Source organism: Urtica dioica, chromosome 4 (genome assembly GCF_054948205.1).
Source record: "Urtica dioica subsp. dioica isolate 48M chromosome 4, U.dioica_male_clone48M_v1_H2, whole genome shotgun sequence".
Classification (NCBI taxonomy): domain Eukaryota; kingdom Viridiplantae; phylum Streptophyta; class Magnoliopsida; order Rosales; family Urticaceae; genus Urtica; species Urtica dioica.
This window is the reverse complement of record NC_142759.1, coordinates 8,569,631-8,584,821: the sequence shown is the minus strand read 5'-3', so window position 1 is coordinate 8,584,821 and position 15,191 is coordinate 8,569,631. Positions and strand designations below refer to the sequence as shown.

Sequence of the window (15,191 nt, the reverse complement as noted above, 5' to 3'; positions counted from 1 at the left end):
ATTTAAAATATCACCAATGCTTTAAATAAGGACTGTAGTAGAGATGGATAAGCCAATTTTTTCATGTATTACCAATTAACCCAATATTATTAATCTATTATCTTTTAAAAAGCCCATTCCAACCGAAATGAGTTGCAAGGCAAAACTAAAATAAACCGAACAAAAAAACATGTTGGTGTTTGATAGTTTCATCATATTTTTGTTTCTTTATGCATAACTATAATTTATAGGAAAACTAATTTGTACACACACATATACAAAATATATAGAAAAAATTACATTAACTAATGTAATACATGCGTGATTTTTCATATATCACTCGTGTTTTTAAAATATTTTAACAGTAATCGTTTCTATCTTCACTGAACAAAAATAACCTTGTGTTCTAATTATAGTCAACCGTTATTAAAATCTGGTTAACAATTATTGAAATCTGATTAACATTTTTTGAATCTATTAACACTTATTGAAATTGTATACTGAGGACAAAAAATGGACACTTTGAAAAGTAAAATGGTTATTTATAAAAAAAAATAAAAGTTCAGTGGCTAAAATTAAAAAAAAAATTGGGAAAAACGATTATTAATATTGGAAGCTATTTCTATAATAGTCCAGTACCAAGTCCAAGTCCAACAATTTCAACTTAGAAAACCGATATTTGTGAAACTCGATACTTTTTAGAATGGGCATTTAAAAGAAGATATCCGCGGAATCACATTAAAAATCCAAATCCTAGCGGGCTAGGCCCAATAGTTTCGAACCGCCATACTCAAGCAGTCTATGAAGAGAGAGACACGGGGCTAGAAGAGTGAGAGACAGCAAAGTAGCCAGTCACTGAACTCCGTCATCGTGTTCGCGCCGATGGCCGCCAGGAAAATTGAAACCTACGACGACTTTGAGAAAGTCCATGGCCTCCTTCTCGAGGCCTCGGGACTCCCGCAGAATCTGTACCGCCAGCTCTTCGCGAAGCTCTCCACGGAGGCCTTCGATGGCGGCTCTTTTTTCCAAATCGAGCCGTGCGACGAAGGACCTCAGAGAAAGCTCGTTCTCACTTCGGAGTCCATGCCTAAGCACTCTGATGTCTTCCTCATTGACCACGCCTGGACTTTTCGACTCTCCGATGCTTACAAGCAGGTACGTGGATCGCTCGCTCGGACTTGTTTGCATGATGAGAAAGCGACGCTAAAAGAAATTTTATCAAATTTTACTTTTTATCTCCTACGGACTTTATTGCTTTGTTGCTGAGAAATGGAGTCTGGAGAATTGTAATGTGTCCATTTCTGTTTGTTTGGCTACGACGAGACTTGGACTGAAAAGAAAATGGTATTTTTATTTAATTATTATTTATTTTTTTGTTGTGTTGCAGTTGCTGGAAGTACCTGGATTAGCAGAGAGAATGGCTTCTATCATGTGTGTGGACAGTGATTCGAATTCGGACTCTGAAGAAACAAATAGAAAGGAAACAAGGAAGACGGCTTTCGAGGTTGTGGAGAGTGAAATACGCATTGCACAGGAGACAGGAGAGGAATCTGTGAGGTGGTTGGAGTTGGATGAGCTCAACATCGACGATGATGCATTTTTGTCGCTGGATTTACCAAACAAATTTCCGGTTCGTATGATCAAAGTGGCGGTGAGTGTTTGATAGTATCGGAAATCAGTTTACTTATATCATGTTCCCGTTTCTCGTGCTCTGGATTAGGGTTTACTCGCTCTCAGTCTCTGTGGAAATAAGATCGAGAGTGTGGAAATTGTTGTTCAAGAAATAACCAAATTCAGAGGGTTAAGAGCATTGTGGTTGAACAATAATCCAGTTGTGATTGAGTGGTAATCTCTCTCTCTCTCTCGTTCTGTCTCTCGTGGAGATTTTTAACAATGAACTGGGTTAATTATAAAGCTTAATTTTTATTTTTTTTGAACTTCAGTGGACGTCAATTGGCAGATAAAGTTATGCAAGATTTGCCAACTTTGGAAATTTATAATTCGAAGTTTACTTCAAAGTATGGACAGTGGGCATTGGGGTTCTGCGGCGATGTGTACGACAAAAACAATCCAGGCTTTGGAAATCTTCAAGATGATTCTTCATTGCACACAATTACCTCTCTTGACTTGTCTGATAGAGGCATCCACAATTTGAATAACAAGGTTCTCACTTTTGTAACACATTTTGATTGTTACTTTATAAATGGGAATTTCAACTATGTCCATTAGCTGTGTCTTGGATTTTCATGCAGATCATTGAATTTATTCACTTATTTCAGTTGATATTATTGGTGATTTTGGTGTCTTTCCCTATCAACTTCTTTTCCAGGCATTTTCACCTGTTTGTTTGCCTTCTCTTTTGCACTTGAATCTCCGGGGAAATCCTTTGGAACACAACTCAGTTGGTGATTTGTTCAGTGTCCTGAGTCGATTCATCAGCTTACATTCGATGGAGGTAATTCTGCCTCAAGAAGCTACAAGATTTTCCCATTTCCGTGTAGACACTATAGTTAGAACTAGCTCTCATAATCAATGTCGTGTTGTGAAAGAATTTTGGTTTTGAAAAATTAGATTTGTTCTACAGGTGGAAGTCCCTGGCCCGCTTGGAGAAAGTGCAGTGGAAATCCTTGAGTCCCTTCCCAATATCACGGTTCTGAATGGTGTTGCTGCATCAAAAATATTAGAACAAGGAAAAGACAGCGTTGACTCTAATCTAGAACCACGTCTTCCTGAGTGGATGCCTGACGAGCCTATCGCGGACCGTGTTTTGAAAGTGATGTGGTCATATTTAATGACGTACAGACTTGCAGATGAAGAAAAGATTGACGAGACCTCTGTTTGGTGTGCATTATGTTTATTTTTAATTTTTTTATTCATTATTATTATTTTATGTCATCTTTCTAGTTTGCTGCATGCTTCTCAAGAGATTGACTTTTCTATTATGGTCTTGATTTCTCATATGAAACTAGTATTTGCCATTAGGATTTGGAAGATCATGTAGTCTCTTATACTGAGGTATTTTATTGGAAGATTCTTATACTGGTAGCTGAGTTTGTTTTCTTTGTTTTCGAGCTGCATGTAGGTATGTGATGGACGAACTAGGTTCAGCTTTGCGCCATAGTGATGTGCCAAACTTTAGAGTGGCTCCATTTCTCTTCATGCCCGAGGGAACATTTGAATCTGCTGTGAGGTTGTTTCTTCATTTTCTTTGCCTATGATTAATTGGTATTGTGTAAAGCGTTAAGACAATGGGAAATTCCTAGTGAAGTGTTTGCCTTTTGCTACATTTACTTTTAATTTAGTTAGCCAACGAATGAGAAATCTAAGTAACACGAATCAGTTCTTTTGTATTGTTAGTTTCTCAATATTATGGCCAACCCAAAATGTAGAGAAGGGTGATGAGTGTACTCGAGATTTTCTCATTGGTATCGGAGAGGACAAACAACGCTCGGCAAGGCTTACTGCTTGGTTCCACACACCTGAGAACTATTTTATCCATGTATGCCTTTCACATTTTCCTGCACCCTTTGCTACTGTTTATCAAACTCCAGCTCTTCATTAACTTGATGGCAATTGCGCTTAATGAATTCAGAAGTACAAAAGATACTGGGACAAATTACAATCAGGAAATTCAACCTTTTCAGCCCCGCAGCAATCTCTACCGAGAAGTTTGGATCCTAATCATGGACGTGCGCTACGTGTTTACACCGATATACCTCACGTTGAAGATAATTTGACACGCCCTGAGTTCATACTAAGTATGTTTACTTTTTTATCATGCTCAATCCATTCTTTTGTGTAGCGTATAACTCTAAGCACTAGAATCCTAAATCTATCAATCACAGTATTCTTGAATAGCCAAGTTTCTACTTTACACATTTGCTATTTGATGCATCAATTACATAGTCAATTTCCTGGCTTATAGATCTTTCTTTTGCTCACACTATTTTGGATGTTGCTTAAAGCAACTGATCCAAAGGATGCAGATATTATATGGACCGGTTCACAGGTAGATGAGGATTTGAAGAAGGCAGTGGGCATAACAAAGCACCACTTAGTAAACCAATTTCCTTTCGAGGCATGTATCGTGATGAAACATCATCTAGCAGAGACCATTCAGAAGGTGAGGGACCACAATGGTCACAATATCATTTTTCATATTTTTATTGATTTGGTTGTGGTTTCAGTCGAGCTTGAAGATATTTTCTGCAAGGATAGTACATCTCAACCGTTCTTCATTTAACAGGCATACGGTTCTCCAGAGTGGATGCAGTCTACCTATAATCTTGAAACAAATCTGTCTGAGCTTATTGGTGATTATTGCTCTCGGAAAAGAGACGGGCGTGACAACCTGTGGATACTGAAACCGTGGAACATGGCACGAACTATTGATACAACTGTTACTGAGAACTTGAGTGCTATTATTCGGCTCATGGAAACTGGACCAAAGATCTGCCAGAAGTATATCGAGCACCCTGCTTTGTTCAACGGGAAGAAGTTCGATCTCCGTTACATAGTATTAGTTCGCAGTATACAGCCTTTAGAGATATTACTATCAGATGTTTTCTGGGTATGTATGCATTATTTGCGTAATTCTTTGCAGAGGGTACTAGTTTTTTTTTTTTTCCTAACCGTCAAAAAAGGACATGCTCAAAGAATGAGTATTTTTTAGTCTCGTTTTGAAGATGCCTAATTTTGTTAGTCATTTGGTTTTCTTTCCAGGTAAGATTAGCAAACAACCCATATTCTCTAGACCATCACAGTTTATTCGAGTACGAGACCCATTTCACGGTCATGGTATGTTCTCAATCTTACATTATGCCTCTGCACTTTGTTTTTTTTTTTTTTTTCCCTCCATTGCTCATTTTTTAATACTGTTTCATGTTCAGAATTATAGAGGAAATTTGAATCACAAGAATACACCTGACTTTGTGAAGGAATTTGAACAGGAACACAAAGGTATTCACAGTTTTATTCACTTGTTATTTTTTCCTCATGAGGTCCTATCTTGGTAAAATATTATTGCCTGGTTTAACTACAGTGAAATGGTTGGAGATCCACGAAAGAGTAAAAAGTATGATACGATCAGTTTTTGAAGCAGCTGCTTCAGTTCATCCTGAAATGCATAGTCCGACATCAAGAGCCATTTATGGCCTGGATGTCATGCTTGACAGTGCTTTCCAGCCAAAGTTACTGGAGGTTTGTATCGTACCATTACATGCACGTTTCACTTGTATAGAAGGGTATCGTTTGTTTGTTGTTTACGTGTTTGTGATTGTTCTATTTCCTAGGTTACATACTGTCCCGACTGTACAAGAGCCTGCACTTACGACACCGAAACTATATATGGTGGCAGTGTCAAGGGGCGCGACTTCTTTAATAACGTGTTCGGTTGTCTTTTCTTGAATGAAACCACTCATGTTAGCCCACTCTGATTGAGCATTACGCAGAAGAGTCGTATTTACCTATTGCAGTGCTCTAAATTCGGATGTAATTTGCGTTACTTTTTCTTTTTCGGGGATATGTTGTCTTTGGAGTCATCACAACAAGACCTTTGTAGGCATCAAGGGAAGTGTGAGCAGGCTGATCGACGAAATCAATCGCTACAGAGATTGTAATTTTGGAGCTGTCAGAGATTGTAATTTTGTACGGTTTGTTTTTTGCGTTGGCTTTGTAATCGTGGGCAGACTTTTGTTTCGGGTCCGACTATAATCCGGTTCATAAGAGTTGTAATTCCGAGGGTTTTTGCCTCTTCATAATAATAATTAAAAAAAAAAAAAAGTGAAGCATGGTGTGTAAACACCAGGTCTTTATACTCGAGTTACATCTTAGGTCTATCTATACGCAGAAATGAAACAAATGTTTACATATAAACACGAGCCAGTAACCTGATACATTCCATATTAAATGGAATTATGCTCCTTATTGCTTGGCTGTCCGGGTGATATGAGTGGTTGCTTTGAAAGTACAGATATCTTCTTTTGCAATTCCAGATTCGACATTCTCTCAGCTTCCAGTGCTCGTTCAAGCTTTAATAAATCATCACATAACAAGATTATCCGGAGATAGCTTATGGTTTCCATAAAGTTGGCACAAAGCTTTTCAATAACAAGTATAAGACAACATACCGTTGCTGTTCTAGTACTCCACTCTCCTAGAATAGCTCTCACTCTCTCATTCTCTTCTACATACTGTGTTGTTATATTAACATAAACAGACAAACATGAGATCTCACATATAACTGTTTAATCAAGAGAGTTTATCATATACAAAAAAAAAAAAAAAAAAAATGGATTAGGGTTTCAATGAATTTATAGGCTAGAGGGTAAGATACCTGATTGTTGGTTATTCGGACTCGCTGTATCTCTACATCCCTCTCAGCCAACAAAGACCGAGCAAGCCTAAGTTCAGATTGTAGCTGATTCATCTGCAACGTACATTATTGTTATTTATTTTAGCAGTGATTCACCAGCTATGCTTCGTTGGAAAGAGAAAAAAAAACAGCGATTACCTCAGCAGAAAGTGTTCGCAGTTCTTGATCACGAGCTGCCAACAAATGGGCAAGATCGACCTGTGTTTTACGAGCAATGAATGAACACACACACACACATACACCACAATAAAGCTTTCATATAAAGGCTTCGTTTCCGGCGTAATTATCGCAGCAGAAGAGATAGCAAAGCTCACCTGAGGTGTGCTTCCATCATCAGTCCGTTCGTATTTACTTAAGCACTCTTGCAATCGGAGAATCTACAATGTTGCATTCGGAACCGAGTTATGAAAATTTACCACCAGTGGAAAGATAAGGGAGTCTCGTTCACAATCAGGCATTGAGAAACACAATCACAAATGTTCCCATCGACAAACTACTGACTGTGAACTAAGTTAAAGATAGACCTCTTCGCTCAAGAAGTGAAGGTTTTCCCGCTGATATTGCAACAAAGCCATTTGTTGATCAGAAAGTCGACCAGCATCATAATATCTGTTCACCAAATGCCACCATATATTTGTGAATATATAAAATAAAATTTACCCGGTGCTTCTTTTTCATTATCGATATAATAGCAATTCTACTTTGCTCTTAACAAAGGTCGGGAGTCTCTGCCTCCTTTTAAGCAAGCATATATGGTACAGAGAAATAATAGATTCAAGATATTATACCTCAAACCTTCCAAAGAACTTGATGGTTGTAGAGGAGAATACAATGACTTCAACACGTCAGGCTGAGAGTTCAGCGAGTTGTACCGGTGAATGTAAGCTGTAATCAAGTTTCCATTAACGGTTAAATAATCATTGGATAACATATGATTAGTTGTGTGTTAAAACTCATACAAATATCACAGGATAAGCTCACCGATGTATAGACACATAAATGATCCGGCACAAGCTGCTTTAACAACCATTATAATCCTGCATAATCAGTGTAAATGCATGCATTCAAGTACTCATAGCATGAACAGCTAAAAAAATGCTTTACAAAATTGGTTTTACCGTAATATTGTTGATATAGGAAGTATACTTATGTGGGATCTCCAAACCACGACAAGCAGCATTGCAGCAGTGCCTTGTTGTAAAAGAAAATAACTCACATTATTAGATAGAGGTGTTAACTTGATGATAATCATGTTGCAACTCATATATAAACGCATCAATATATTAAGCTTGTTGTATCATGTGTCTAGGATGAAAACGCGATGGTACATACCATATGCAATAGTTGCAAATGGAAGGCGAACAAAATGCTTCAGCTTCTGGCTAAAACTGTAGTAACCCTACACGAATCATATGACATATTGCATGATTAAGGAATCAACTTACGCATATAGAAGCTTAGACCAAGAATAATTTAGTAAGTTCAACTCTTAATTTCCATAATATTTCAAGATTGAGGACATAATAACCATAAAGGGCAGAATATTCAACGTTAAGAAATAGAACTTGTGTGATTTTCCGCTGGCAAAGGCCACAAGTTCAAATAACGTGAGGTTTTGGATCAAATGGGATTAAAAAATAAATCCGGATATGAATATTTCACTGATTAATAACTTTACCTGTAAGCGTATTTTCTGAACTTGGGATACCATATATTGTTGAAAGGCACCTAAAACAACAAATGATCATATTCAATATTTCATAAGTTCCATTCCCTAAATTATTCACATATAAAAACTGCCCTTTCTAACTCATCTAGCACTGAATGAAAAGCAAGAAAAAAAAAAAAAAAAAAAAAACCAACCTGTAACAACTAGAAGAGCAACATCACAGCTACAAAGCAATTGCAGAGTATATCGTTGAACTGGAAGAAATATCCATGGAGCTCCGATGGCCAGTGCAGCATAACCTGCCTATATAGAAGACAACCAAAATTCCAAAAAAAAAAAAAAAATCATTCAAAAGTCAAGACGTTCACAAAGTGTTCCAAATCATTCACAATTTCTATAAATACAAAGAGCAAAAAAAAAAAAAAAAAAAAAAAAAAGTTGTACTTGCCAAGATTATGAAGTAGACCACACTTCCGAAGATGCTTCTCGACTTCCTATGGCCGAACAAAGGGGCTTCGTGCAATATATCCAGAAACCTAAATCACCAAACACATAATTTGCTCAAAAAATAACCTTCAGCCATTCCCCTTAGAAAACAAAATTCGCAAACTTAAGATTTTATTATAAAAGGCGAATCGAGTAATACACATTAGAAGATGAGCTTGAGCTCGAAGTTACCAATGAATTCTGTACATCAAATGTGTAGTTGAACCATTCTTTGATCAAAATCAACATAACCGCATAAACTAGAGAGAAAAAACATACGGCAAGGGAAAGATCGGATCGTATTATATAAAGAGATAAAAAAATAAAATAAAAAACAATAAAAACTCACAAAGCGTTGTCTTCGTGTGAAGTTGATGCCACCGGACTATTTCTCTCTATCGCCATTTCTTCGTCTTCTGAAAAAAGAAACAGCTTAATTATTGAAAACCAAAACACGATTACCAGGGAAAATTACATAACTACTTCAAAATAACGGCTCATGGACACAAAATTCCCTAAATAGCTCATATTTTAAATCATTTCTGTAATACAAGACCGGCTAAATATTCGGACAAAAAAAGTCCTTGAAATTACATGCAATACCTATTTATGAGACGTTAAGTTAACCAAAAGAGTAACGTCTCTCAAATCTCAATTTTGATGGAAAATGTGTCATCGAGTCTTCTTGTTTATCGAAATTTAATTTACAACAATTCTCGTCACGAGGTACAAATAAAGGACCACAAATTTTTTCGTAATAAACTGTAGGAGTAGCGCAAAAAAAAATTTATCGTAAACTTCCTAATGTTCATAGAAACAAAGTAGAACACAACAATAGTTCAAGTGGAACTATTGGAGGAGGTACGAGCTGAAAGGCAGCTCTAGTGAGTTCGAATAAGGTCGAGAATGGGGTCCTTTGGGGCTCGACATCCCTCTCGCGATATGCTCTTTTCCACCTAGAAGGGAAGGCGTCATGGGAGCACCATACCAAAACGAGCAAAACAATAGTATATCTGTGGAGGAAGGGAAGCACATCTGTAGATAGATTCAGGAGGAAGTTCGCGTCCACGATTAGCCAAATTGCTGTTGTAACGACAGAGACAGACAACACAACAGGCTATGATTTCATATGATGTGCGGATCCAAAATCCTAAGTAGTTAAGGGATGCAACACCGTGGAAGGTCTGGTGGGAGGAAGGTGGCGACTGTACATCATATGGCAATAACTATGGTGACCCGAACGTTGGCGATGGTAGTAACTTAGGGCGCGATTGAGAGTTACAAAGATCATGGAGAATTGATTTTCTACTTTATGATGGGACGAGCGATCCTATCAAATGTGTTAATCGAATTATCAAATCTTCGACAACAAATGAGAATGATTGAAATATATTGCGTGTTATTCGAGATGTATTTGGTGCAAAAAAATTAGTGTAAAATTACCATGCAATATCGCGTGCACGCTTTTTCTTTATATAAAAAAAATATTAGAAACAATGATAATATATAATTTGATTTACCTAGTACAATAGTTAAAAATTCAAGTAACAAAATTATAAATAACCTAATATATATCTAAAGGCAATCAAGATAAATGTCATGGTTGAAAAATGAGGGTGTTTTCTATCATTTCAATTATTTTTTTTCAAGTTTCAATGAGACTCAGCGAGTGCTTTTGTAATTGTCCCTTATTTTCCCTGCAACGAAATGCAGAGCTAAGGAGATAGGTACGCACGTATAGATATGAGTAATACAACACAACAGAAAACCGAACGCCTCAGAAACCAAGCACACCATTGAATCCTCATCAGTACTCCTTCGCTCTAAATACCGCTTCGATTGTTTTCTCTTCGAGCTGACCGAACCACCGTCGAATTGCGCTGAGGACTTGAAATAGGGTTTTTCGTCATCGAGTCCCGACGATGACCACCAGGGAATCGAAGCCCAAACCCGGTGTATCTTCTTCGCAGACGAGAATCGTAATCGAGAATGTGTACGAGAGCCGAGCCGAGCCGAACGACGGCGCGGCTGTTCAGATGAGCCTTCTTTTCTTCACGACCCGGCCGTTCTGGGCTCGGGCCTCGAAGATCGCCGTTGCGCACTTCAATAGCTTGGCTCAAGGTGGTTCTCGGACTCGCCATCTTCACGATAAAGAGGTCATGTTTAATTCCGAAGTTTGGTTTTCCAAGGTCGTTTGTACTCTATTCATTCGTTCGAATGCCATGGATGCTTGCCTAGGTTATCTTAGTAAGAACTTGAACCCTTCGATTGCGTTCGAGGTGATCAGAAGGTTGAAGAATCCGAAACTAGGGTTAAAGTTCTTCGAGTTCAGTAGAGTGAATCTGAATCTCAAACACAGTGTCGGGTCTTACGATTTGCTTATGAGGTCTCTGTGTCAGATGGGTCTGCACGACTCGGCTAAGTTTGTGTTTGACTGTATGAGGAACGACGGGCATTTCCCTAATTGCTCGATCATCGAGATTTTGGTCTCGTCCTTCGCCCGGGCAGGTAGGTTGGAGATAGGCGAGAAGTTGCTCGACGAGCTCAACTACGAAGATGTCAAATTGAATTCTTTAGTGTACAACAGTTTGTTGCGCGTGCTGGTGAAAAGGAATCAGGTCGCCGAGGCTGTTTGCTTGTTCAAAAAGCACTGTGGCTCGCATTTTCATCCGGACGTGTGGACTTTCAACATTTTGATTCAGGGTTTGTGTGGGGTCGGAGATTTTCAGACCGCTTTCGAAATTTTGAAAGATATGATGGAGTCGGGTTGTTCCCCGGACACCGTTACGTACAACACTCTGATCAACGGACTGTCGAGATCGAACCAGGTTGACAAAGGGCATAATTTGCTGAGGAAACTTAAGTCTAACGGGTCGCAGTCACTCGACTCGATAACCTTCACGTCGGTCATATCCGGGTACTGCAAGTCGGGTCGGATGAGAGAAGCCCGCGAAGTCTTCGACGAGATGATTGGTTGGGGAATCATGCCGACAGATTTCACATTCAATACTCTGATAAACGGGTTCTCCGACGCCCGAGACATGGCTTCGGCGACGGCCTCGTACGAGAAGATGAAGCTCTACGAATGCCGTCCCGACGTGGTCACCTTCACGACCCTCATCAAAGGCTATTGCCGGGTCGGACAGTTGAACCGGGGCTTGAAGTTCTGGCACGAGATGAGGTCGAGAAAGGTGTACCCAAACAAGTACACCTTCTCTGTTCTCATCCTCGCCCTATGCAGGGAAAACAAGCTGCTCGAAGCTCGGGATCTCCTGAAACAGTTGAACTGCACGGACATTGTCACAGAGGCTTTCATGTACAACCCGGTGATCGACGGGTTTTGCAAGGCCGGGAACGTGGACGAGGCAAATCTGATTGTGGCGGAGATGGAAGCCAAACGGTGCAGACCCGACAAGATCACTTTCACAATGCTCATACTCGGGAACTGTATGAAAGCCCGAATGTCAGAGGCGATAGGTGTTTTCAACAAAATGGTGGTGCGCGGTATTGCCCCGGACGAAATCGCCGTGAATGGTTTGGTTTCTTTCTTGAATAAGGCTGGAATGCCCGACGAAGCGACCCGCATCAAGAAATTCGCCAACACGAATTTTTCTTTGGGCGTTCCCCGCTCGAGAAGTAAATATTTATGCGAGAAGTTATCAATGGCTGTAATGACTAAATGACTGTAATGACCAAAGTGGTCCAGTTATCTTTGGTGCTATCGGCTGAAGTTATCCATTTCAGATGAGCGCTGTGCTGTGGAATCATTACTCAAGAGCAAGTAAGTCCATTTTTTTTTACGTGTCAGAATTTTGGTAGCAATTACAATTGATAGAGTTCCGATAGTTTATTTTTACCGTCAATTATTCTGCTTAAATCTTTCAGACTAACTATCAAATCACCTAATGAGTTGATGTTCATCAACCGAATAATTATATAATCCCACCATTTTACCAGCGATTGCCAAGTATTTTCTTCTATATATATAGTCTCTCCTAAAAAAAATTGCTGTGTTTCACGCGTTAAATAAACAGCCAAAATTAAGCCACGAAAGTAATATTTACCGCATGTAAGTTTGGATATGAATTAATATGCTCAAATGCCCGTTACATTATAAAGTGGAAACCTTGGCGGTTTCGCAGAAAGATTTACGCAACGTGACTACTTTGTAATATTTCTCTTCATATTTGAAGCGTGCGAAAATAAATAAAATTGGCATCTTAATGTCTTGTAGTTACTCCCAAGAATATTTTTGAGTTGATCACAGCATCATAGAGGCTATATTTGAATCCCGTGTCCATTCATAACCTCATGTAGTTTGATGTAACAAGGTGTGACATCAAAGATCTCAGCGTCTCTAGACACTGTCATGTGGTGCCTTAAGAACAGCCATGTTATGTTTGCCATCTGTCGTGTTTATTGATCTTTCATGTTCCCCTTATGGCAGGTCGATTCCTGATCTGTCGCCTTCGATTCTGGTTTAACCATGGAGAACATATTTTAGTATTTGATACTTGGAGAATACCGGCAATAAGCTGAAGCAGCCAGAGAGAGTTGCTGCAATTTTGATATAATGATAAGAACAAGTTGTTTCACTTGCAGTTTAGGGACTGTTCTAGTTGACCGGGATTGATGGCCAGATCGCAAAAGAAAAGATCTGTTGGGATATCAAACCTCTCACACCCCGCATAGTTGATTCTTTTCCATACTTTTGATTGTGCTATAAACGTAGCTAAATAGCCAATTTAAAGTTATGAATTTGCAAAATAGTCAAGGTTTGTCTTAATTGAGTGAAATAGCCAAAATATGCAGTAAGTTGGTTTCAAAAAAAAAATTTGAACTCAAGATTAATTTTTTTAAAGTGATAAATTGCTTATAATAATCGTCAAAAAATTTAATCTTGGCTGTCAAAAAAATTTTGAAAACGTAAATTTGGTTATTTTGTTGAAAAGTTAAAACCTTGGTTATTTTGCTAATCAATAAGTTTCAAATGGTTAATTTGTACAATTTTTTCAAATGGTCCATTAGGTATATAGTCATATTTACAGTTTCATATTGTTATATAGTCAAAGTTTTGTAAATCTTAGATAGATAGTCACGTCTATGTATTTACATGCGTAAATTTACATAAATATATCACCCTTTTATTTCAGTGAAAAGGGAAATCAGAGATGTCACGTTATTTTTATGTCTATTTACTTAAGATTTACAAAACGTTGGCTATAAAACAATTTCAAACGTTTTAATTGGCTAATAACCTAATTTTTTGTTTAAAAAATAGTAAAAAATATAGTGGCAATGTTTTTGTGACGATATTTTTAAATGGCACAAATATTAACACAATTTTTTTTTATAGAAAACTTCCACAAAATAAAGTAAGCGTTAGACATGGCATTTTTCTTTAAGTACACGAGTAAACTTTGTGTAAGATGGAGTGGATAATATGATTTTGCCTTTGAAAAAAGAGTAATAATTGTGCAATGTTCACATATATTGAGAAGACAAGGATCAAAATATTGCGACCGATGAGGTCTCGATAAAATATCAGCTATAATCGTTATCGTTTTATAAATATCGTTAAAAAATCAATGATAATATTGATATCTTTTAGTAGTTAAAAAAATTCAAAATATCGACCAAATATCGTCCGAATTTGAATTAAAAAAAAATAAACAATTCATTATATGTTTTTTTTCTTAATTTCTTATTCTTTATATATTTTACTCACTGATTTTACTTAGTATTATCAATAATTCCTTATTTATATTTTATAAGACATATAAATATATATACATAAATATATACATATATATGACAAGACCTATTTATATGTATATATTTATATGTAAAATGAAAAATCAAGCTTTTGAATATATACATTTATATATATATATATATATATATATATATATATATATATATATATTCCTATATATATGTATAATTACATATAATTATCATAATTTTACCTTTTTAATAATTTTTAAAAAATATCATAAATTATATCATTAATTCATTATATGCAATTAATAATCAATAATATTTGAGTTTATATTAAAAATTGGTAACATTTGAATACTATTTTATGATTTGTAATGTGTATTTTGAGTTTATTTGTTGTCTTAAATAGGTAGCATTTGAGAACTATTTTATCATAATAATAAACAAAAAAATATTTTGTATTTTGGATTTAGAGACATATATATATTTTGATTTTTTTTAAGTTATATTTTGTTATAAGATTTTTATCGGTATATCAACGATACCATCGGTTATCGGTATTGAAATTGTTATTGGATATCCATCGATATATCCGTCGGCAATCGATATATCAGTAAAATCATAACATCGGTATTGGCATCGGTATCGGTATTTTAATCCTTGGACAAGAGTAGTCAAATTCAGCATGTTAAAATATGAGTTTTATAAAGAACTAGGCCACCGCAAACATTACTTTTGCGAAATAGCCAACGTTTAAAAATGTATAGATATGTAGTCGAAAAAGTGACATGACAATAAATAGCTTCCAATCGTGTCCTTCAACATGAATTTAAATGTATCACTTTTACGTTCAGCTTTTTTAGGAAAGCGGTTTAATAACCGATTATTTGATATCATTCTTTATTAATTATTCCGAATTATTTGATTGTTTCCTATTTTTTAGCAATTACGTACTTATATTGA

General features: G+C 36.9%; 3 protein-coding genes across 3 annotated transcripts; 2 read left to right on the top strand and 1 right to left on the bottom strand.

The window, feature by feature from the left end:
* Nucleotides 1–801: 801 nt before the first annotated feature.
* LOC149400079 (tubulin-tyrosine ligase) lies at nucleotides 802–5,703 on the top strand. The gene is made up of 15 exons (XM_089611440.1): nucleotides 802–1,134; nucleotides 1,367–1,609; nucleotides 1,700–1,824; nucleotides 1,923–2,142; nucleotides 2,309–2,434; nucleotides 2,564–2,820; nucleotides 3,062–3,169; nucleotides 3,337–3,478; nucleotides 3,572–3,737; nucleotides 3,945–4,102; nucleotides 4,226–4,549; nucleotides 4,702–4,776; nucleotides 4,869–4,938; nucleotides 5,021–5,178; nucleotides 5,271–5,703. The coding sequence occupies exons 1-15, from the start codon at nucleotides 862–864 to the stop codon at nucleotides 5,412–5,414; spliced, it is 2,589 nt and encodes an 862-aa protein (XP_089467566.1). The 5' UTR covers nucleotides 802–861; the 3' UTR covers nucleotides 5,415–5,703.
* Nucleotides 5,704–5,706: 3 nt separating this feature from the next.
* Nucleotides 5,707–9,006, bottom strand: LOC149400078 (protein FIP1-like). Its single transcript, XM_089611441.1, has 14 exons — nucleotides 8,857–9,006; nucleotides 8,466–8,557; nucleotides 8,216–8,320; nucleotides 8,031–8,080; nucleotides 7,685–7,751; nucleotides 7,471–7,543; nucleotides 7,334–7,389; nucleotides 7,141–7,237; nucleotides 6,877–6,961; nucleotides 6,667–6,729; nucleotides 6,491–6,550; nucleotides 6,314–6,406; nucleotides 6,108–6,170; nucleotides 5,707–6,008 (listed from the first exon to the last, which is right to left on the bottom strand). Exons 1-14 carry the CDS (start codon nucleotides 8,910–8,912, stop codon nucleotides 5,883–5,885), a joined length of 1,086 nt encoding a protein of 361 aa, XP_089467567.1. The 5' UTR covers nucleotides 8,913–9,006; the 3' UTR covers nucleotides 5,707–5,882.
* A 1,132-nt stretch (nucleotides 9,007–10,138) lies between these two features.
* Nucleotides 10,139–13,311, top strand: LOC149400077 (Pentatricopeptide repeat (PPR) superfamily protein). Its single transcript, XM_089611059.1, has 2 exons — nucleotides 10,139–12,288; nucleotides 12,955–13,311. The coding sequence occupies exon 1, from the start codon at nucleotides 10,430–10,432 to the stop codon at nucleotides 12,188–12,190; it is 1,761 nt and encodes a 586-aa protein (XP_089467185.1). The 5' UTR covers nucleotides 10,139–10,429; the 3' UTR covers nucleotides 12,191–12,288; nucleotides 12,955–13,311.
* The last annotated feature ends 1,880 nt before the right edge of the window (nucleotides 13,312–15,191 follow it).